Source organism: Monodelphis domestica, chromosome 1 (genome assembly GCF_027887165.1).
Source record: "Monodelphis domestica isolate mMonDom1 chromosome 1, mMonDom1.pri, whole genome shotgun sequence".
Taxonomy (NCBI): domain Eukaryota; kingdom Metazoa; phylum Chordata; class Mammalia; order Didelphimorphia; family Didelphidae; genus Monodelphis; species Monodelphis domestica.
The window spans coordinates 374,240,727-374,262,336 of NC_077227.1; the positions used below are offsets into that span (position 1 = coordinate 374,240,727).

Sequence of the window (21,610 nt, forward strand, 5' to 3'; positions counted from 1 at the left end):
CTGGAGTGATTTTCCATTTCCTTCTCCAATGGATTAAAGCAATCAGAGGTTAAATGACTTACCCAGGGTCACATAGCTAGTTAAGTATATGAGGCTGGATTTAGAGGTTATTTACTCCAGCCTCCTTATTTTACAGAGGAGGAAATGAATGTTGAGAAAGGGTAAGTTACTTGTTCATGGTTATATAGATGGCAAGGCAGGATTTGAAACCAAGCCTCTTTCTTTCTTTCTTTCTCTTCTCCCTTCCTTCCTTCCTTCCTTCCTTCCTTCCTTCCTTCCTTCCTTCCTTCCTTCCTTCCTTCCTTCCTTCCTTCCTTCCTTCCTTCCTTCCTTCCTTCCTTCCTTCCTTCCTTTCTTTCTTTCTTTCTTCCTTCCTTCCTTCCTTCCTTCCTCTTTCTTTTTTTCTTTTTCTTTCTTTTTTCCCTTTCTTTCTTTCCCCTTACCTTCCATCTTGGGATCAATCCTGTGTATTGGTTCCAAGGCAGAAGAGTAGTAAGGGCTAGGCCATAGGGACCAAGTGACTTGCCCAGGGTCACACAGCTAGGAAGTTTCTGGGGCCAGATTTGAACTTAGGACCTCCTGTCTCTAGGCCTGGTTCTCAATCCACTGAGCCACTTAGCTGCTCCCCACCACAAGCCCACTGATTTCAAATGTGATGATAGTTTTACTGTAGCTTTCAGCCTTTTGGTTTGGAGAGGTCTAATATTCTATGATTTTATGCCATTCTAAGTACAAGACAGAAAAGTATCATTTTCTAGAACTAGAAGGGTCCTTGGAAATCAACTTGCTGATTTTACAGGTAAGGAAAAGGAGGCCAGAAATGTGAACTCAGCTGGTTAGTGGCAGACCAGGGACATTCCCCTGAATCTGAACCTGCAAGTCCTAACTCTTCCCACTTCCATTCTTTCATCCCTTAAAACTTCAGTACCAAATTGTGTGGAAACAGACTATTAGTTCAGTGGAGATGGAATACAGAATTCAAGGCTTAGTTCCAAACTGAGCACCCAAACCTGGGCCTGCTAACCCTCAGAAAGAAGCACTTCTGTCTGCAATCAGTTCCATTCATACTAGCAAACACTAAGGATTTGGTCTTGCTTTTCAGACTCAGTCCCACAGAAAGGAGACCACAGACATCCAGCCTCTTAGTTATGCTTTGGTTTCAAGACATGGTCATGTCATTATCCTGTTAATCCCATGCTGACTGCCATCACATCGTCCAGGACTGGGGCCTTCCCTTTCCTGATCTATCTAGGAGGCAGTCACAAGCCCCTGGCCCACTTTCACTGATGCCCCCCTAGAGACTATGGCGGACCTGGGGGCAGAATCCTAAGATTCTGTATTTGTTCACAGGCTTTCCCTATCCTAGGGACTCACTTTGTATTTTTTCTTCAAAAATGGCACCCATGTCAATGGAAGGTCCTTTGATTAAGATAATCTCTCAGTCAATGTGCATTTATTAAGCACCTACTACGTGCTAGGCACTGTGTCCAAGTACTTTGTATAAGAGGTAGCTTCTCATGGGAAGAATCTAACCTGCCCATACCCCATACTCCAAGGGGATCGGCCAACTCAGGGAATGAACCAAAAGAAACATTCAATGAAGTACAAATAGGTGGGGGAAAATGGAAGCATGAAGCTCTTTCTGGAAGGCAGATATAGTGAGGGCTGTCACATTTAAGGCTATGTCTGAAGCAAACAGCTGTTTTGGGTCTTCTGTTAAATGGTGTTCATGACTTCCTTTTGCTGGCAAACATTCATCAGGCTGCAAGTTGATTTAATAAAACTAGCGGGAAAACAAACAAACAAATCAAACAGGCGAGCATCTCTCCGCCTCAAAGATGAGAGCTTCAAAAGAGATTTTTAAGCGTTTGTCCTCTGAATTGATCTATCCTGGCTCCTCCTGCATTCCCTTAATGAACTTTCAAGATGTAAACATATGACAGAGCACAAAGCATTTCTTGCCATGGTTAAGTCAACATCATTCCCTAGCCCTCCAGCAAGGACATGTCTGTCTGAAGCTTTTCAAAAATTGCTGGTAAGCTCGCTTCCCTTGTCGGCCATTCAAACGAGGTTTGGAAGCTCATCTCATCTTCTCTGGCAGAGCTGCTTTCAGGGTTGGCCTTAATGGGAGTTTATACCACTCCTTTCTCCACCTGCAATTCTCTTGCTACTTCTAATTTAATTCAACATAATGCAATGCAATGCAATTTAGCAAGCTTTTATTAAATTCTTACTATGTGCCAGGTACCATGGTCCCTAACCTAAGACCCCCGCCATTCCAGACTGAAGGATGGGGCAATCAATCACCTTCCCAAAACCAGCTTAGGCATAGCTCTAGGAAAGGCAGCATGGTATAACAGATAGGGCATTTTGTGTCAGGAACACATGGCTTCAATTCTGGGCTAGTCACTTAGCTTCTGGGCCTCTGTTTCCTAATCTATAAAATGGAAGCAACGGACTTCAGAGCTTCTAAGGGTTTTTCTGGTTCTTGATCTTATGAATATAGGTTATAGTATTCAGGGGCTCTGGTTACTTCTGTGGTGACCTTTGTTTCTAATGAAGGCTTATTCCAAGGTTTGTCCCTAGACACATGCCCCATTCCACTTTGGGGACAATTTAGTTCTGGCCACATTTATCTTCTCTCCTCAGCTTATGAGCTCCTGGTTACATCAGTCACTCAAGTTTCTAGGTTTATTCAACATCAAAACTATGGAATGTATATATTTCTAACATTAACCAGGCTCTCAAACAGCTGTCTGTAGTGTACAATGTCTACAGAGAACAGAGGTCCAGAAACCAAACCAGATTTGTTTTTCATTTCTCTCTGTCTCTCTGTCTCTCTCTCTCTCCCCCATATATATATATATATATATATATATATATATATATATATATATATATATATATATATATATATATATATATATATATATATATATATATAAAATATATATACATACATACATATACATATATATAAAAGCCTAGGGGCTAAAACACAGGTTATGTTTTTATATCCTAAAAAAACACACACATAGACTGGGATGGAAACTCAAACTAAATCATTCTAATTTTAGAAAATGGGCATGTTCTCTAGATGTATATATATTAGGGTAGGAGTGTGGAGTGGACCATTTTAGTCTAATATTTTTATATAATATCGTAGACTAATTCCCCTTCCCCCCAAGGTCATTCAATGTGTGTGTGTGTGTGTGTGTGTGTTGTGTGTGTGTGTGTGTGTATGTGTTTGTGTTGGTCAATAAAATCTCTACACATAAACGTCTCAAGCCAGGAGTTGGCTCAGAAAGCTAGAGCCACTCATACTATCGTACAAAAAGCTAGAGTCATTCATACAAGCTTATTGAACCTGGGTAGTGAAAGCTACATCCTTTGGTCCATTTAACTGACTTTTTTCATCTCCAAACATTTTTCCCTCTTGAGAAATCATAAGTCTCAGTTCCTTCATTCTATATTTCCTACAGTTGGTGTGGCCTTTACTATGGAAGAAGATACTGGTCTTCCTCTTTTTGTGCATACAATGTGGGGGGGGGGGCAAAAAGTTTAGGTCTAGAGAGTAGAGGGTGGGTGAGGTTTCTGCCTCTTAGAACACCTTCTGTGAGGTCCATTCAGGGCTATTCTCTACAGGGAAGTTGAAATCATAAATTCATAAATCATAAAATAAAGTTCTTCTTAGAAATGCATATAGGTAGTATGGGGTGATTTGAGGAGTGACAGAAAAGCCCACCTGTACAAAAAAAAATCTCCCCCTACTCAAGTCCTAGAATAGGGGTACTTGATTTTTTATGTCCTGGACCCTTTTGGCAATCTGGTAAAACTTATGGACCCTTTCTCAGGATAATGTTTTTAAATGTTTTAAGAAGCATAGATTTATAAAGAAAATCAATTATATAGAAATGCAATTAGCAAAATTAAAAAAAAAGATATCACAGAACTCAGGTTAAGAATTCCTATGCTAGAGTATCTGATATTTATCATAAGAGATCCATTTCTTTGGATCAAAAATTGTTCTCATTCCTTTAAAAAAGGAAAGGTTAAGCAAGATTAAGGCCTGAAGACTGTCACATGATTTGTTTTTCATCTCTTTGTCCTGCTAGGAGGGGATAAGGCATCTTGGGAACATTGCCATCACTTGAGACAATGTGTGGGTTAGCTGTGTTTTCTGTATTACCTTCCCAACTGATTCAGGATTATTACCCTTTACCCCCATGGTAAAGGAGTCTGATTACCACCTAACTGTCTTTCTGCCCAGAGCCCTGCAGACCCTAAAAACTGGACCTTCAGAAGGCCGACCAAAGAAGCATTTGAATCTGTGGTAGTTTCCAGAATCCATCTCTTTTGGAGTGGGATCCAGTTCAAAGAAAAGACCAGTGAAGGGCATTGATAGGAGCTCATTTCCAAGAAAAATCTACAGTGAAACTTACTGTGTGTTCCATGAAAAGAAAGATGGTTAAAGGAACTGGTTCCTGAGAGAAGTGAAAAATGGTTCAACTTCAATTAGTTTTTTAATGAACTAAGAGGCCCATTTCACTTGAAATACTTAGAAGTACAGGCCCAGTACCTGAGATGAATGAAGATGATTTAAGAGTTCTATAAAAGTGAAAAGGGAAGAGGCAGGAACCCACAGTATTATAGCAGATATTCCCAGGGGAAAAATTAGAGAGGTTTCTCTGTAGCCATTAAGAAGAGATACACCAGAGGTTGTGGACAGATGGTGAGATATGGAACAGGTTTTCAATTCTTTCTCCTATGTCTTGTTTAGATGGAGAAAACTTCCCGGATTCTATTCTAGGGACTGTGCTGTTGCTTCCCTTCTCATCTCCATTAACTCACCCTCTTCCCATCTTCTTCCATTTCATCTGCTTTCTACTCACTTTAGGGCAGCTCTTCTTTTTTTGCTTATGGAGAACTCTTAAATCATCTTCATCTCAGATACTGGGCCTACACTACTCCATTATATACTTTGATAACAACTTAATGCATAAATTCCTAGTGACAGGCAATGCCATTCTTGTAAACAAGCTTTTATTTCCTTTAAAAAAAATACATCCTCCTCCCCAGCTTCCTAGTATTCCTCCCTATGTCATTTTTCTCCACCTCATTCCCTGATCATGGAAAACACTTCTCCCCCTTCTCTATGCACTTCCATTTCCCAGCTTGACATATAGCAAAAAAAATTGATTAAGATGAAACAAGAAACATAAAGTCCTAGGAAATTAATTCATTAGATGACTGGTTCCTAAATGATCAAGAGTTGAGTTGAGTTAGTTCCATTTTAGGTTATGTTATGATGCTAATCAGCTAGAAAAAAGTGAACTCTCATTCTTCTGTGCTTGCTGGGAGCTGTGCCTCATCCAAAATGAGACAAAGAGAGAAGAGCCAAAAACCATCAAGGCAGTGGCACGTGGAAAATGATTTAATCACACACCTATGCTCTGAGTGAATGAATGAAAGGCGAGAGAACAGTTTTTCTCCTGGGAGTTGCTGAATCTCTGAAGCAGCAAGCAATTAATGAAGAAGGCAAAGTTTTTAAATGGATCCTTTAACCGAGAGGTTGTGGCTATGATTTTTAGAAGAACCTGTTGGCATCACAGGTTAAACTTGGCCTCCCTATTGAACTGGCCTTGGTGATGTTCCTCCATGCCAACAATCGGTTGCATTAGCCCAGTTAGGAAAAAAAAAATCAAAGGCTGGGAAAGAAACAATGATATTCTCATCTGCTTTTGACTGAAAAGAGAGTGAGGTTCAGACATTATTACTGTTGTTATTAAGCACTGACCTATGATTTTATCAGTGTGGGGAATTCCTGGTGTGAAAACTTCCTTCATTGCCATAGGCAAGCAACTCATTGGCATTTATGGTCTCAGGGGCCCCTTGGGGCACTGAGAGGCTAAGTGTGTTATTCAGAGTCACAGAGCTACTATGTGTAAGAGACAGGTCTTAGACCCAGTTCTTCTTCACTCCAAGAGAATAGCTGTCTATCCATTATATTATACTACGTATCTTGGAATAATTAATATTATCTTGCAATTGGATAAGAACTTAAGAGGCTACCTAGTTCCTCCCCTGATTAAAGAACTCATCTTTACAGAAAATCATCCATCCTCTGCTTAAATTCCTCCAGTGACTAAGAGCTTCCTATTTTCTAAGATAGTTGATTCAATTTTTATCTCTCTGAAAATTCAGTGCCCAGATGATCTAGAAGAGTCTAACCAGTGCAGAGTATTGTGGGACTATTACTTCCCATTTTCTGGACAATATAACAATCCAAATGAACTAGATATATTTTCAATTTTATCTCCCCAGGTCAGAGCTAGACACGTAAGCTTACTCCTCATGAAGGCCTAAGTCAGTAACAGTAGGAATCCATATCAGGCAATGTGGGTGGGCAGGTCAATCAAGAAAAGTCATGGCACAATTTTTCAGAAAAATGATTCCTGGGTTGGAGGCTGATGGCTACGGCACGACTTTCCTCAGACTGGCCTCTTAAAACAGACTCTGTGGTTGCGGCACCAGGCCAAGGGAAGTAACATGGTTGCCAAAGAAATAATAAACAAATAGCCTAGGGAGAGCTGAATGAAGTGGGATGGAGAGAAGAGAGATGATCTATGGGGTTCTGAAAGGAGATAGGACTATAATAGGAAAACTATCCTGAACAACTAACTAATACCCAGATAGGAAAAAAATTCCTAGACCTGAATGGGTAAAAGCCATAAAGAAACAGATAGAGTGTATAGAAAAGAGGACTAAATAAGTAGAAAGAAGAAGTAGAGAATGACAGAAAGGGAGAGAAATAGGGGGACTCAAAAATAAAGGGATGGGGGAATAAAGGGGGTCAGAGTAAGAGAAAAAGAGGAGGAAGAAAAAGGGAAAGAACAAGAAAAACAAAGAGGTAGAGAAGGGGAAGGAAAGAAGGAAGAGAGGGAGAGAAGAATGAATAGAATTAGAAAGAGGTTTACTATTTAAAGAGAATGTACTGGAGATCTCCAAGAAATAACAATTTAAAAATCAGCTTCCAAAGAAAACTCTGGAAGTGCAGGGAACCAGCAGAATGGGTTAGTATGGACTGCCTGTGACAGTCAGAATTAGAAGAGGAGATGATGGATGGTTAGGAACTCTGTCGAGAAAGAGAAAACCAAGGGAAGTGGGGCAGGGATTTAGATTATAAGGATTTGCTGAAGGAAGGAGGAAAACTTATGGATAGCAACAGGAGTTGGGAATGTTCTGGAAAAGGGACCAGATAAAAGGTTCCACACTGACACAGGCCACCCTAGAGGAGGAGAGAAGAGGAAGTGAACTGTCTTCTTTGGTAGAGCATGGGGAGGTAAGAAAGTTTTCAAGAGGAAAAAGTAGTAGTTTGAAGTTTAAGCTACATCAGGTGAAGAGGAAGAAAGAAATAAAGACTAAGACTGAGGCCTAATGGGTGATCTTATGGGACTGAGGAAGCTGGGGAAGAAGAGGAAAAGACTAATAATAGCTAGGGAAAAACCAATGATTACCAGCCCCTCTAGGGAAAGCTAGAAAGGAGATGGGTGGGATTCAAAGGATGCAGGCTGGAGGATGTTCATGCAGGGTTTCTAAAGGAACTGTCAAACCTGGCTTTTGATAGAATCATATGAGGGCAAAGTTAGGAAATGAAGAACTCATTGTTAAAAAGGTGAGGAATGTCTAACAATGACTTTGCGATTGATACTGACAATGCACTCAGTCCAAAGTTACTCAGTGGGCACTTTTTATGATATGAGGAGAATGTGCCAAAGTCACTTTGGCAGAGATATTTGTTCCACAGGAAACTTGAAAACGTGCATATGAACATAAAAACACATTTGAGTCTGTGTGTACATAAGTTCATATTTACAAGGATGTGAACTTTTAAATGTGTCTTTGCTTCCATTTCAATAATGGCAGAGTTTGAAAGTCTTAATTCAAATTAAATCGGCAAGGGCTCAATCCTCCCCTCTGTAAGAGAGATGGAGGCAGTGAATAGGCAATAAACCCCATTAATGAGAAATAGCAGAGTTGATGGCAAAAAAATCTCCCCACTGGCCCAATCTATCAGCTGTTAACAGCCCCAATCTCTTGATGGCCCACAGAGATAGACCAGTGGCGGTTTGGCTGTGGAAGAGATGATCATGACCTGAGCAGCCGTGAACATAGGAACTTACATTTCCACGATGCCCTCTGGCAGGTTGGCTGGTATTTCTGTCAAGCCTTTTCCTCGACAATCCACGATATTGTTGCTACAGGTACATGAGGATGGGCAAGCAATTGAATTGACACTGCAGGATGGAGGCTCAGAGTGGGGGCCTGTAGGGTCAAAAGATGAAAATCAAATCAACAAGAGTCTGGGTCTTCTGTTCCTCACCCAGAGCTTCCCATCAAGGTGGCAATGGCCCGGATAACTTGGGCTCCAAAGAAGAATTGGGCAGTGAATTATCTGAATAATTGTTGCCAATTTTCCGCTTCAAAGAACCTACAGAGTCACAGCTGCCACAGACTCTATATTCAGCAAGTGGGAAACATTCTCGAGTTTGGCCCTGACCCCAGCCCCAATCCATAGTGTTCCTTCTGCTTTGTTACCCCATTATCCTTCTGTTTCAGAGGAAAAGGGGGCCTTGGGGTTAAACTAGAATTAAAAGTTGTCAGTAGAATCTAAAGCCAACATAATAAGACAGTGTTCATTGACTGCCAAACATCTGGAGGACCAGCAAAGAACTCAAAATATCTTAATCAGTTAGTCTTTATGAGGCCAAACCACTATATAATTAGAAATATTTGGATGGTGGGCTAGGTTTTCCAGTTTTCATTTGGATATTTGGTGCTAGATGTAGAAACAATTGAAGTCTAAATGAATGTCAAGATTAGGTTCTAAGCAGGAAGGTGCCAAGGCTACTTTTTATGGCAGGAAGTCCTAGTCCTAAATTACCCATACTCTAGTAGGGGATTGGAGGAAAAAACCCATTATTTTCCATAATTTTCCCTTTAATGTGCGTTAGTCACAGTTTAAGATAAACTGGACCCCTCATCATCTTCTGAAAGTGGCCCATACTTTTTCACTGCTAGTCCTTTACTCTTTAACCCTGAAATGCCTTCCCTCTCCAATCCCCAGTAATTAGTGACATTATACCAATCCTTTAAGAATCTATTTAATAAAAGATACCTTCTCCATAAAGGCTTCCTTGGATCCTTGACTGGAAGTAATTTCACTATCATATGATTGCTTATTTCTCCTTTTGTGCATTTATCAAATTCTAACATATTATATTTATCAATTGTGATGTCTCTCCCCTACCAGACTGAAGGATTCTTGAGGGGAGGGACTAAGTCTAGCTGTCTTCCTGCCCTGAATATATTTTAGTGTTGTTGTTCTGAAGGACTGATTGACCACATAAATAATGAAACATGCTTTTCCCACCTGTTCTGACTCAGCTGTCAATAAAGAGATCTTCAGTGACATGAAAGGCATTTTGGAGTTTCTTAGAATTTAGGTATCCCTTGAGATGCTTTATGAGCAAAAAAGAAAATAAAACCCATCAAATGTTGTAACTACAAACACTGAAGCCATCCCTCTGCTTTGTGGGTTTTGGTAGATGTCAAGTTTAGAACTAAAGCCAAGTGATAAAAACCCTCAAAAAGGACATCCAAAAGGCTTATTTATAAAGCCAAATCTGGAAAATGTTGAAAGCCCTTGAACAAACTCAACATAGAGCAGATAACGATTTTAATCCTTCTCCATTCCTACTATCAAATCCTTGTCCAAAAAGGTCTTTCAGTAGTTTTTAAGACATTCTTTTTTGTTTTCTTATTGAATTTCTTAACGTGAGTTAAAAATCTCAAAAATGTGGTCAGTTTTCCAGTAATAAGCTGCCTGTGAACTAGGGAATTTATGGCCTCCAAAGCAAACCAGACCAAAATCTGCTCTTCTCATCCCTGATCCCCCAACAGGGCCTCACTCCCCTCTAGCCACATTCAGCCCCAGATGGTTTAGTTCAATTTCTTTCCAGCCCCTACCTTGCTGAAGGGAGGCTCTTATGCAGGGAAGAAAAAACCTAGCCCAATTCCCTAGACCTCATGTTGACAATTTCACGATCTAGAACCTGTGGCTAGAACCTCTCGAGCCACAGATTAAATAGGAAATATGGGAAATTTTTTCAAGGAAGGAATGTGTGTGTGTGTGTGTGTGTGTGTGTGTGTGTGTGTGTGTGTGTGTGTGTGTGTGTATGCACACCAGAAAGACTTAGAACCTTTGAGAGAGTCATAGCTGCAGCTGGTTTGGAGCAGAGAGCCAAAGTACCCTATGGCAGATCCTCCCTTGGACTCTCAAGAAGAAACCTTTTACTCTCCATGTTGAAATCTCTCCATGCCAGAGTGTGTTCACTCTACAGGTGCTTGGAGTGATGTCTGAAGCTTAATATGGAATGCTTAATAAGACAGCGGGAGCCCTGTTCCAGCAAATGCCAGCAGCAATTAGCATACATACCCTGGGGCAAAGTGTAATAACCACTACTCAATCACAGACCTTGATATCACCAACCTCATAGATATACAAACCATTCATCTTTCTCCCACCAATATTAATCAATTTCTATGTTGGCTGGAATTTTTGCCCACAAGGATGCAAACTCATTTTACTGACCATCAGCAAAGTGTCTGGTAAGAAGGAGGAGACTCAGTTGGATTGAAGAAATGACAAGGGACCATAAGAAGTGGAAATCAAGAGAGATGGAAGAGAAATCAGTCATATTTCCAAATGGGGGCAGTTTACCAGTTTCTGAAACAATCTCCCTCAGAGGGTGAGCACTTAATATAGTTACTTTTCTTACTTCTTGGAAGTATCCTCTCCTTCCACCATTTGGAAATTTTTAAAAGATGTATTAGCAATGAATAGCTTCCATCTTATCAGCTTGCATCAGAGAGATGCACTGTTCTTGGGCACAAATGTCAGGATTTTGAAATGCAGATGCCTCTAGCCAACAGAAACTGCCAGTGACTGGCCTTCTACATCAAGGGGTGAATTCTCTTGACAAAAGCAAAGGAGAATTGCTGCAAAACCCACACCTCCTGTTTGAGAAATGTCATGAATTCCATGGAGAATTGGTGCCTGTGCACTTGAATTTCCATCAGTTCAAACAGATTGAAGCCGATGGTCATCTTTCTTTTGATCTGTCAATATTATTTGGATAGGATGTGTCAGAAAATGGGGGAAAGAGAGACAATGTGTGCTCAGGCTGATATTGGAGGCAGGAGATGCTGAAAAGGACATTAAAAAAAAAGCTATCCTTCCAACTTTCCCCCTGCAGATAATTCTCTGCAAAGTAAAATCGAGTTGGTACTGAAGCCTCTCTTGGGGGTAGTTGTGATTTTCCCACAGAGCCCAGTGGCTTTGTGTATGTGAAATGTGGTACATTTCATGTTTCAAGTCGCACAGTAAATATGAAGGAGGAAAAAAAGCACATTGAAAATCCACTGATTTTGCTCCTACCTGCATTTGACATTAAAATAAGATAAAAAAATAGTTTTTCACAATATCCTGTGCTGTTAATTTGGCATTTGAATGCAGTAAAGCAATTATTTACTTTCTTTAATAGTGCACTTAAGGGTTAAGCTGAAGATTGAAAATTCTCCCACTTACCCAGAAAATATTCTGCCCCAGTCAGTACTATAAGCAATGGATTTGCTTCTTGACAAAGATTTTGTATTTGGAAACCACTGTAAATTCATGGTCACAGAATCATAAATGGCATGATGGAAAGATACTTCAGAGGGTATTCATTCCAATCCAACCCTAAATATTTGGATTAAATAACCCTGACGCATGCCAGGTAACTGGTATTTCTGCCTCTACTTGAAGACTTCCAGTCATGGAGAACTCTCAGCTTCCCTAGATTACCTTTTTCATTTTTAGACAACAATAACTGTTAAGAGATTCTGTACCTTTATTGATGTGAAACGTGCTTTCCTATAACTTCTACACATTGGTTCAAATTCTGCCCTCTGAAATCAAGCAAGATTAGACAGTTCTTCAAATATTTAAAGGATGGCTATTATCTCTACTCCTGTCTCTCCTTTACTCTCCTCCAGGTTAAATACACCCAATTCCTTTAACAGATCTTTGGATGGTTTGATTTTGAGTTTCATTACCATTCCTGACTCCTTTGTCTTTGTATTAAACAGCTTTTCACTTTTTTCTCCTAAAGTGTGATGTCCATCCCTGAATGTGCTACTTAAGGCATGGTCTGACCAAGATCCAGCAGAGGAGTGCTATCATCTCCTTTACTCTGAAAACTCTACTTCTATTTTTACATTGTTAAGATCCCTCTAGCTTTTTTTGGCTGCCATATCACCCTGCTGACTCATACTAAGTTTATAGTCAATTAAAACGCTCCGGACTTTTTTTTTTTACCTAATATGCTTTCTAGCCATGTCTCTGTTCTATTTGAACAGTTGATTCTTTTGACCCAAGCATAGGTTTTTACATTTATCCCTATTAGATTTCATCTTGTCAGCTTCAACCCACTGCTACAGCCTGCTGAATTTTTTTTTAGGTCATAATTCTGTCATCCAGTGTATTAGGTTATCCCTCCCAGCTTTGTATTTGTGTTCTGTAATATGACAAAGTGCAAATACAACTCTGGGCTCTGAGTCATCGGCAAATTTCATCCACACGCCATCTCTGCCTTCATCTAAATCACTGGTAGATTTGAAGAGACCTTTCCCATTTGTTTTAAGCCTCAGGCAATCTGACTCCTTTGGGATCCCAGGAGCATGTTTCAAATGGATGGCTGTTTCAGTTCTCAGAGGTATACTATAGATACTGCAGCTCTTCTGGGATGACCCTGAAGCCACTTGGCTCATTCAAGTGAAGGGTATTCTAATAAGCGCACATCCCCAGAAATGAGGGAGGTTCTTCCCTCACCTTGAAGCTTCCCTGAGCATGGTATAATAGAAAACCAGTGGACCCAAAGTCAGAGAATTTGAGTTCGAATCTTAGCGCTACCAATTAGCTGTCTAGCCTCTTACTGAGTCCCAATTTCCTTATCTGGAAAATAGGGGGCAAATATTTGCTACCTAATGCATGTAAAATATGTGGCAAACCTTCAAGCATTATTTAAACATGATCTCTGATTGTTATTAATAATAAAGGTGAAATAAGACAATTATGCAAAGTGCTCTATAGTCAAAAAAATTGTTATGTAGATGTGAGCAGAATGGGCTTGGGGAAATGAGTACCACTGGTTAGCCAGGTGCTATGGTTTATGGGTTGGGCTCAGGTGCTGACAGGGCATGGGGGTGGGGTGTCTGGAGGCTGGGGAAAGTGTTTGCAGAGCTCTGTGGAACTCCCTCTGGGACTGCCCCCCCTTCTGTGGTGAGGCTGGAGGTTCATGTAACCCCTCGATCTCTAACCTGCCTCTCAACATCTTGGGGCCTGCCTGTGGGTGGCTGGAGGCAGAGAGGAAACTTCTGAGGAGGACAAAGGAGCACTGGGTCCCCTTCCAGGTGGTGACCCGCCCTAGAGCTATACAGAGAAGGGAAGTAGGAGAAGATCTGCCTTCCTCCCAGACTAGTTGCAGGGCCTCAGGGCAGAATAAGCATCAAAGCTCAGGAGCAAACTCTTTTATCCAGAGAGAAAAAAGAGGTTCCCACACTCCTTTGGAGGAAAAGGGCAATGCAGAAGGGATGAGCTGCCTGGTAAGCCCATTCCACATGTGTATATTCTTCATCATCTTTCATTAATCCACAGTATGCGTGTGTGAACTAGCTTTGTAGGTCTCTTCCCCCCATCTCCCCTCGCCCCAAAGCTGCCCTCAATGAGAACCACAGCTAACAGACACTGTGTGTGCGTGTTGAGAGCCCTCATGATCTTTCTAAAGACTTCCCTTTGTACATCTCTGTGCGTCTAGGAGCATCTATTCTTCAGTTCTTCATTTTTTAATGAGCACCTAAGTCATCCGGCCATGAAAGCTTTTCCCAGGGACTTGAACACTGCCGCCTCTCCCCACCTCTAGACCCCTCTGGCCATCCCCATCCAATTATTAGGGGGACAGTGTCAGGACACTGACAGAGTACTTGTCATCTCGCCATGGGCTAAGTCCTCGAGCACCTCTGGATGCTTTCCCTAAGTGCTATAGTCTTAATATGAAAACATACAGAAGAGTGGGGTGAAACCTTCTTTCTCCCTGGCAGCAGCTATGGCTGTCCTGGCCTCCTGCTCAAACTCTCTAATAGCCCTGGCACGCTAACCTGAAAACAGAGAACAGTTCAGGGAGAAGAGGCAGCTGGGGTTTTCCATGGGGACTGCTACTCCTGATAATCAGAGGGAATTGCTCCCAGGCCAAGTGAACATTTGGATTGGGGAAAGATGACGGGGGATGGTTTCCAGATCAAACCTCTCAATTTGGAAAGTCGTCACGGGCATCTCAGTAGGTAGCACCTCTGGTAACTTCATGCTAACTTCATGACCCTGCTCTATTTTTCTCCACTTTGGCAATGAAGTAGACCCAGCTGTGGGCTGGGAAATTACCCTTTGCTAGGCTTCCACCTCATTTTCCACCCTGCAAAATGGGAAAAATAATTCACCTTGATGAGAGAGAAAGAGAGAGAGGGGAGTGTGTGAGTGTGAGTGTGTGTGAGTGTGTGTGTGTGTTGTGAATCAAGCTGAGGAGCTCTACAGTAGCTGGCTTACTAGGGATAGGTATTTAAATCCCCAAGTATGAGACAAAAGAGACCTTAGACCATAGAATGTTAGGATATAGGAGATAGAATGGAAGAGTCAAAGGAGAACCTTTAGAGAGTGTTATGATATAGTGAGGGGGTTGATGGAATGGTGTTCTGGACCTGGAGTGATTTAGATGTGTGTTTGAATATTACTTCTGACACTAACTAGTTGTATGATCCTGTACAAGTCACTGAATTTCTGTCTGCCTCAGCTTACTCATTTGTAAAATGGAGATATTAATAGCAACTACCTCACAAGATTATTGTGAGGATCAAATTGTGTGTGTATGTATAAGTATGCATGTGTATGTGTATTTTATAGAGTGCCTTCTGAACCTTAAAGTACTAAATAAATGAAATATATTCATTTTATATAGTAGGAAAATGAAGGCTAAAGAAATGAATTGCCCAAAGACTCAAGGGTAGGCACAGTCATCTCAAATGGGCACAAGTGGGCACAAGCACTTGTATCCAGAGTCACACGTAACTCCTTGTCTGCTGGCTTTTTTATAGAACTGACTGTCCAAGTAGAAAGGTGACCTCAGAGATGATTCATCCCAATCCTTTCACATCAAAGAGGAGGAAATTAAGGGCCGCAGATGTGGTTAAATGATATGTGAGTTTGTATAATTAGTTAGTGGCTAAGCTGGGACTACAACCCAAATCTCTTGGTTCCCAGAAAACTTTCTGAGTCTGAGTTTATAGATGGCACAGTGGACAATAAATACCAGAAACTGCTCTTTTCTTTGCTTTAGGATTGAAAATGTCCATGGCATCCCAAAGAACAGGAGAAAAAGGCACCAAATAGTCTAGACACTGGCTGGGTATCTAAGCTCAGTGTGACTCAGGGTTATAGAATTATTCAGTGTTAGAGCTGGAAAGGACTTTGGATATCATCTAATGATCCCATCTTCTCGCTTTGCAGATGAGGATGACTGAACCCTTTTGTTGCATTATAACTCATTTTCTTTATTTCCTTGTTTTCAAAACTCATACGCAGTGTGCCCAGAGTGGAGAAATCTATAGGACCCATGCGTGTACCGAAATAAATTAATTCCTGTTTTCAAATTAAGCATCCCCATTGGCCTCTGGCCTTTCAAAAGCCGACAACGGATTGTAATGACAATGGCACAGGAGCAATTATGGAAAGAATATAAATGAATATGATTTAAATGCCAGAGGCGTTATAAGTTTGGAAATGGCTAAATAAACCTAATAATCTCTTTCTTGTGATGCCCAATTATAGCGCATTAATTAAAATCTACCAAGGAGGCTGTGCCTAGTCAAGGTTCACCTTCCTAATTCTTTTTAGCCTCAAAATCTTGTCTCTGGAAAAAAAAATAGAATAAAACACCTTCAAGGACATTGTCTATTCTATTTTTGTCAATCAATCAATCAACAAGTATTTACTGAGAGTCTACTCCATACTAGGTCTTGTGCTAGAGGAATGTAAAAAAAAATTATATCTCTTTTTACAAGTCTTTTTTTATAAGGAATTTACATTGTGAGAAGAGAGGACACCTATATATATGAAAATAAAATTAAAAAATGTAAAGTGATTTTTAATAAGTGCCAAAGGTGATCCCAGTCTCAGATTTAGAGCCAGAAGCAACCTTGGGTCATCTATCTCAACCTCCTAAATTTACTGATGAGTAAATTTCAACCACCTCCCTGCTAAGACAAATGCTTTTTTCAAGGCAATCTAGCAAATCTGAGATTTGAACTTAGGCCATTTGATTATATTCTTTCCACTGCTTAACAAAGTGCTTTAAGAGTCTAGAGAAGGATAAGAATATGAAATTTTAGAGCTACAAAGGACCTTAGAGATAATTTAGTTCAACCGTCTCATTTATATATAAGGAAACAGTGTTGTGGAGGGTAGAAATGACCCTGGTGGAGAACTCAGACATTTTGACCTTAGATTTTTAAATTTGGGACTGCTAGAAAAAAAGAGGGGGACTCTCCTGGAACACAGTACCCTGGAAACCTAACACATGGGTCCCTATTTATTCCCTTTGGGTAGGTTTCTACCAAAATCAATTGGTATGGTAGGTCAAATAACACTGGAGTTAGTCATTGAGGCATTGTCTACTTCCATGGACCTTTGATAAAAGTCCCTCCTCAATGGCAGGATTTTGGTGTGTCCTTCCAAGGGGCAGAATAGATGGATTTAATGACCTCCTGAGGGTTCTTCCAGGCTTAGAGGTTTTAAGTTTCATCTTTAACCAAGAAAAATTAGCAAGGAACTTCCTTTAAGTTTATCTGAGGGGAGCCAAACATGGGGGAAGAGGGGAGGGAACACCTGGGCAACTGCACAAACTCCTTTAAAAAGGGAAAAATCTGAGACAACCTTTCCACAACCCCCCCCCCCAAGCACCTCCCCTGAGTACCTAAAATAAGAGCCTTTAAATGGAAGGGTGCACTTGACAGGGGAACTGGAATTTAACTCAAGTGCTCTGCCAGCAAATTTCTAGGTTGACTAGAGAGATAAGAAACACATTCTGAGCTTCTGAGGAGAAGAGGTCAGTCATCAACCAGACTATTGGATTGAATTCAAAGAGATAACAAGAACATAGAGAGGGGAGGGCCCTGGCAGACTGAGCAAGATAAAGCTTTCTCCCTATCTACTGAGTAATGTGTGAGGTGAATTTCTCATTACCATGTAAGGGCACAGGGTGGTTTATTGTGCTGCAGTGAGGAGGGTTCCAGGGACAGAACTACACTCCTGGGATGGCTTAATTGACTCTCTCAGCTCCCATCCTCTTGGCCTATCAGATGCCCCTGACAGAAGAGAATGAACTTTCTCAGAGAAGTTCTGTCCTCACTTTTCCAAAAGGAAAACCTCCCCAGTGAAATGTTAGTGGAGCTGTTTTAACATGGAACTTTTGTGGCTCTGAAGGCTTCAAAAACCCCAATGAACCTCAAGCCCCAGTCTCTGGTGGTCCATTAGCATTAAGACTAATAATGCTGTCTTCACCCAGTCTACCATAGCTGCCATGACGCTGACCTCTTTTCAGAGCTGTCACTGGATTTTTAACATAGTTCTACCCCATGGCCCAGGTCTCCTATTTTCACTTGCATGCTCATTCTTCACCTTCTTATGCCAGTCCATTTCCATTGCCCTTAAAAGGCACAGAGAGAACTGTAAATCTTTGTTCTGTACAGAAGTACTGAGATGTCATGCTGCTAATTTAGAATCCCTGGGATGGTTTTGCAGGTGATAAAATGGGTATTGCTTCAATGTGGACTGCAGCTGAGAAAAAGGAGGATTAATACCCTCCTGGCATCTGGGATCTAACAACTTAATTCTCCCATGCTAAAGAGGTACCTGGTTTAGTTATCAAGGGGCGATGGTGAAGCTCATAAACTAGTAAGGTTAATTGCAATGGCTAAGGAAGGTAATTATAAAGTTTCTATCTCGACAACATCACCATGCCAAGACATTCCCCAAATGCTCATGTTTTCAAGACTTAAGGGAGCTTGCTTCTCATTCTGGTTTGGGGACTCTCCACACAGTCTCTCCTTGTGACCTGGGTGGCAATGACCTAGTATGCTTTGTTGGAAAAGCTGTGAGGCTGACGGTACGGTGTTCATCTGATTGTGCTGTATTAAATTTGGCATACTCCCATAATGATGTGTTTTAACATTCTCTCTAATTAGTTTTTCTCACTAGCCCTTGTATGGTTTCTGCACTGTATAATTATTTCTTTCACTGGCACTTATGTAGATATTGTACCCTTTACCTAATAATTACTGTAATTATAGTGACTATATCTGAATTTGATGCCTGTGTGATAAAAAGGTTTTATTATATGTATTTGATGGGTAGTTATTTCTAAGTGGGTGTGGGAATTACTAGTGTCTACAGGAATTTATTTAGATGGTGCTATGAGAAATGTTAAAATCTCTTTAGAGAACAGACATTTGATGAAGCTGATTGCATTTAAAAAGCAGTAAGAACAAAGATTTTTGTTGTTTAATTTTTGTCTGGACCTGCAATTTCACTGGTGAGGGATTCTTGGGGTGGAAATTTCCTCTACCAATGCAAATCAGCTACTTCTCAAAAGGATGCTTCAGACCTAGTAGGCACTTTATTAAATTCTTCTTGAATGACTGTCCACAACTGGTAGTTTTAGAGAATGGATTGGAGTGATTGAGAAGTTAATGGACTTGGAGCCATAGTCATATAGCTAACAAGTGTCAGAAGCGGAATTTGAACCCAGGATTTCTTGACTTCAAGGCTGGACCTCTAACCACTCTAATTCATTATCTCTTGGATCCTCAAATAAGTAGGGATAATTCTAAGTAATGTGCCAATCTATATCTTCTTTTGCATACATACCCTGCCCAAATCTATACTGAACTTGCAAAGACTAGATAGTATTTGTGCTAAAAAAAATACTGTGTAAACCTCAAGGAGCTATATAAATATGGCTACAGCTATGATTATGACCATGACCATCATTACTCCTTTCATGACCTACCACAATAGGGTATTTTCTTGTTCAGGTTGTAATTGATCCCAAATTCATGGATAAACGCCTTGGTTTTGCTTTTCCAATTCCCACCAGGCTTATTCATGTGGCTAACTCTGCTATTGCCTTTTCATGGTCTTAACACCCAAAAAAACTCCCACAAAAAACTGGAGATTGTTTGAGAGAATTAGAACAGAGAGCAGCTATTTCCATGACTGGATTAACTGGAAATTCTGTATTATCTCAGTACCAAATGCTCTGGTTGAATGCCCTGTTTTTTGAAGGGACCTCATGGACCTTTCCCATTAGGAATGGAAGCTGCTTATGGGGAAGCAGCAGATGTCTGCAATGAGTTTTAAAACAAAATACTTTAAAAAAGTCACCTATTTCCAGAAAGTCTTCTCTATTTGACCCAGAACCATCTACTGTTTCCATTCATTTAAGCTATTTTCAATCATAGATCTATGTGGTGATTCATTACTTATACACCTAGGTAATGTTTGCATTTGTCTTATTTAATGAATCTATATAGAGCTTCTGATTCATGTTGTCTCTGCACTACAATGGAGTTTCCTAGAAGACAGGGAACATATCTAAAAGCCTCAGTGAAACCCATTGTGCAGGGTTATATTCTCTTCCTCAGTTCCTCTAGTGCCCTAAGTGATCTGTGATCTCACTGAAATGGGCACACTCTTTCCCGTCACAAGGGCACTAAACCAGTGTTTATAGCGATTGACCCTGTGGTGTGATTCTTACTTATGTTCGCCTTTAAGTTTTCCACAGGGAACAATTCTAAAATTAATGAATAATGAGGCTTAATCAAAGATGAAAATGAGCTCCTTTCTCTGCTTCTACTACCAAAATAGATAGTACCTTTCTTGTTCTCCCCCAGCCCCCCTTAACATGGTTCCCAAAATCTGTAATGGAACTGACATAATATTTTTGTTTAGATTGAACCTAGAATTACATTGGACAGCTAGTTGGTGTACTTAACCTCTGACTGCCTCGGTTTCCCCAACCACAAAATGAGTATAACAACATCTACCTTGCAGGGTTGTTATGGGGATCGAGTGAGAAAATATTTGTAAGAAATCTTTAGCATGAGAGTGGTTGGTGCGTAGGTAGGTACTATAGAAATGCTTATTCTCTTCTCTTCCCCTTCCCCAATTTTGTAAAAGATCCTAAGATTTCTGCAAAGTGCTATTATGGTTTTCTTCATGCCTGTGTTTGTCTAATTCCAGCTGGTGATGACTAAGGGAGATCATGAGAAATGAGGGGACCGGAGGAAAGGGGAAGAGAGAAGATACCACCCGTACCTGTGCATACGTATTCTTTCTTCTGAACATCAGCCACGCTGAAGCCCCTCAGGTGCACAGGAGCCATACAGAGGGTGAACTGGCCAATGGATCGCCTCTGCCGTAACCAATCAGAAAGCCAGGCCAGGCTACAGTCACAGTACAGGTGATTGGAGTGGAGTCGCCTGCGGAGAAGGCAATGGAGAGAAATGTGTGATTGTAGCCATGGTGGTAGAGGGGGAGGGGTCCATCAAATTGCTCTCTTGGTCAAATCTCTGGAGCCAAGCTTTGGGTTGAATAGGGTGCATCTAAGAAAAAGGCACAGAACCCACTGTCCTGAGTCCAGGTGGTTAGAATCTCGGTGGCACCTTCTCCCATTACCACCGTGTAGTTAATTTATGAGCTTGGAAAATCTGACAAGCAGGGAGAAAACATTTCCCTCTCTGCTGCTAAATCATTATGCCCTTGGTATAGAAATGGAAAAAAGCTCTGGAGAACCAGATGCTGGGCTAGGACTCCTTCCATTCTTCTCCCACCTTTTCCCCTTAAATGCCTTTTAAAGCATCTGAATTTGGCACAGATTGCCTGGCATTCTTGGGGTCACAACACAACGCTCTCTCATCATGGAACTAGACTATATAAGACAAGAAAGGGAAAAAAGGAATATTCTATTTATTAAAGTATCCCTCATCCATCCTTGCATTTTTAGAAAAGGTGCTATCCAAACAAGATTCTATTCTATCCAAATAATTATACTGAGGGTTCTGTTAACCTACTACACAAACATACATATACACCCTCCAGAGGCACCTGAAATTTTTCCTTTACTTTTTGTTTTAGGTCTTTTCTGGACCCTATAAACTTTCCCATTCATCCATTCAGTTCCTAGGCTTAGAATCATTTTGCTGCCTCTGTGGGAGGTGGAAAAGGGGATGCTACCCCTTTCCTGTGAGGGAGAAAGGGGGAAGGATGCTGTGTGTCAGGCTTGAAGTAAGTGACTTATGCTCTCCACTCACTGGAGGCAAAGCATGAGGCATTTGTAGAAGTTTCTAAAGTTCTCACCATAGGGCCTTTCTTTCAGTGGAACAAGAAGAAACTGAGGAGAAA

At 40.9% G+C, this 21,610-nt stretch overlaps 1 protein-coding gene across 3 annotated transcripts in view; it reads right to left on the reverse strand.

The window, feature by feature from the left end:
- The window catches only part of SLIT3 (slit guidance ligand 3), an 821,799-nt gene that overhangs the window by 168,345 nt on the left and 631,844 nt on the right, over window positions 1-21,610 (reverse strand). For all 3 annotated transcript variants that reach the window (XM_001380272.4, XM_056811560.1, XM_007473987.3), the window contains 2 exons: window positions 20,525-20,688; window positions 8,184-8,325 (listed from right to left, as the gene is read on the reverse strand). In XM_001380272.4, coding sequence (XP_001380309.1) covers window positions 8,184-8,325; window positions 20,525-20,688 — 306 coding nt within the window. The remainder of the gene's footprint in view (window positions 1-8,183; window positions 8,326-20,524; window positions 20,689-21,610) is intronic.